The 2,137-nt window shown below is 42.1% G+C and overlaps 1 protein-coding gene across 1 annotated transcript; it reads left to right on the top strand.

Moving 5' to 3' along the window:
* Positions 1-1,200, top strand: LOC306941027 (regulator of microtubule dynamics protein 2-like; the record flags this gene model as incomplete). The annotated part of the gene is made up of 1 exon (XM_079526330.1): positions 1-1,200. The coding sequence occupies one exon, from the start codon at positions 1-3 to the stop codon at positions 1,198-1,200; it is 1,200 nt and encodes a 399-aa protein (XP_079382456.1).
* Between the last annotated feature and the right edge of the window lie 937 nt (positions 1,201-2,137).

Below are 2,137 nucleotides of genomic sequence, written 5' to 3'. Positions count from 1 at the left end.
ATGATTCTGGGAGCATTGGCCGGTGTGGCCGGCATCAGCTTGGCTATAATCTGGTCCAGACCAAATGCTTTCTGTCCATCAGTGTACCTCCAGAGTAATGACGAATGGCCTGCTGGCATGATTATGGTGGATGGCCAGGCTGAACTATCGACCCGCATTGAAGCCCTTACTCTGTGCATGTCAGAGCTGAAGGAAGAGATGAAGGCACTGAAGAATGCTCTACTCACAATTCAGGACCATGTGACTAATGAGCTGAGAGGACAAAGTGTAGCCGTAGCGGAGGTAGCCCTCAGGCCATCTAGAACCAAACCCCTCCAAAGGAGCATGCGTACACGCAGGAAAATGGCTTCAAGGACCATATCTGGAGCCAGAGCCGTTTCTCAGAGTTCAGACGAAGAAAGCGACAGTGGTTATATGACTGCCGTAACAGACTTCGAGCAAGAAGAGTCATCACTTGATGAGGGTCATAGTGGGGAGGAAGAGCGTGCGGACAATCTATCCATACTTCTCAAAGGGATTGACACTTTGCATCAAGGCACTGAGTTTGACAAAAGAGAAAGCCTCAACATTTTGCTAGCAAAGCGAGAGGAGCTTGGACAGAATTCAACATTTCTATGGCGACTAATACGTGCCTATTGTGATATACATGACATCAGCTCCAGCCTGGAGGAAAAGAAGACCCACGGAGAGAGCGGGAAACAAGTAGGAGAAGAAGCCATGAGGCTGGATCCTTCTTGTGCTGAAAATCATCAGTGGTATGCCATCATGTGTGGTTTGATTGCAGAATATGACACAGTGCAGAACAAGATGAAGAATGGCTTGTTATTCAAGGACCATGTAGATAAAGCCATTGAGCTTAAGCCACAAGACCCCTTTTCCTACTACCTAATGGGACGTTGGTGCTATGTGGTGGCTCAGTTATCGTGGATTGAGAAGAAAATTGCCGCTATGTTATTTGGAGAGACTCCAAGTGCCACGATCCAAGATGCACTGACACATTTTCTTAAGGTCGAGGATATTCATCCTAGATATTCCAAAGCAAACTATGTGTTTTTAGCCAAGTGCTATAGTGCCTTGGGTCAGACAAGGGAGGCTAGAAAGATGTACGAAGCTGCTTGTTCAATGGATCCTGTTTCTAGAGATGATGAAGGAGCACAGAGGGATCTAGACTTGCTTTGCCCATCGCTTGGTGTCCAATAGTTCAATGTTTTGGTGGCCATTGTTCCACAGATTAGAAAGCTGGTATTTGATCTACTATCTAGGGATTGCAAATGGAACCTTTGTGCTACATGACACTTGTGTAACCATTAGATGATTTGTATGCTGCATTAGGGACAGAGTTACAACCATCTTGTGAGACTATGTTTTGCTAAATTTCAGAGATGTGAATTGTTCCTTATACTGTAGGTGCAGTACGTGATTTTCTTTTTTCAAATAAGTGTTAAATAGCTCTATATTCTGATATATATTCTGAATCATTGGTTTGTTCAGCAACGGGTCTCACTGTCTCTCCAGCTCCTAAGTAAACAGAAAATGCATTTTCCGGGGCGGAAATAGAGAACTCGTACATGATACAGGATAAACAAGTACATTTGATGACACAGACATGAGCAGACAAAATTGATACCGGAACACTATAACATTTAAGCTGAAAAATACATTCTCTCTCCTGATTGTCAGAAACTGGAAACCCACGACCTAAAAATGTATTTAATGTTTATTAAAGACACTGAGAGACAGGGAGACCCCTGTTACTGAACAAACACAAATAGCAATGATTACTATAAAAATATAACCCAAAGACACTTGAGTTTATCAGTGTTAGCTTTAGGCTTAAGGTAGCTTAAGGAGTCCAGTCATTTCTCCAATAATGTAACAAATACCACAATTCAGTATCAAAACTACAAACGTAACTTTGATCTAAGTTTCATAGTAGTGTTTGTCAAACACACTTTCATCATGTCACTCTGAAAAAGGGAGAGATCTTTTAATCTTGCAAACCGCTGCATTGAGAGGCGTCACATTTCTTAATAAATGTAAACCAAGGCAAGTACCTCCACATTTTTGTTCGATATGCATGTAAATGGAGTCATAATGGGCCTTATTTACCAATGTTCTCTTAAATTGACCTTATATT

Source organism: Electrona antarctica (genome assembly GCF_951216825.1).
Source record: "Electrona antarctica genome assembly, chromosome: 17".
NCBI classification, from domain to species: Eukaryota; Metazoa; Chordata; class Actinopteri; order Myctophiformes; family Myctophidae; genus Electrona; species Electrona antarctica.
This window is presented reverse-complemented; position numbering and strand designations above follow the sequence as displayed.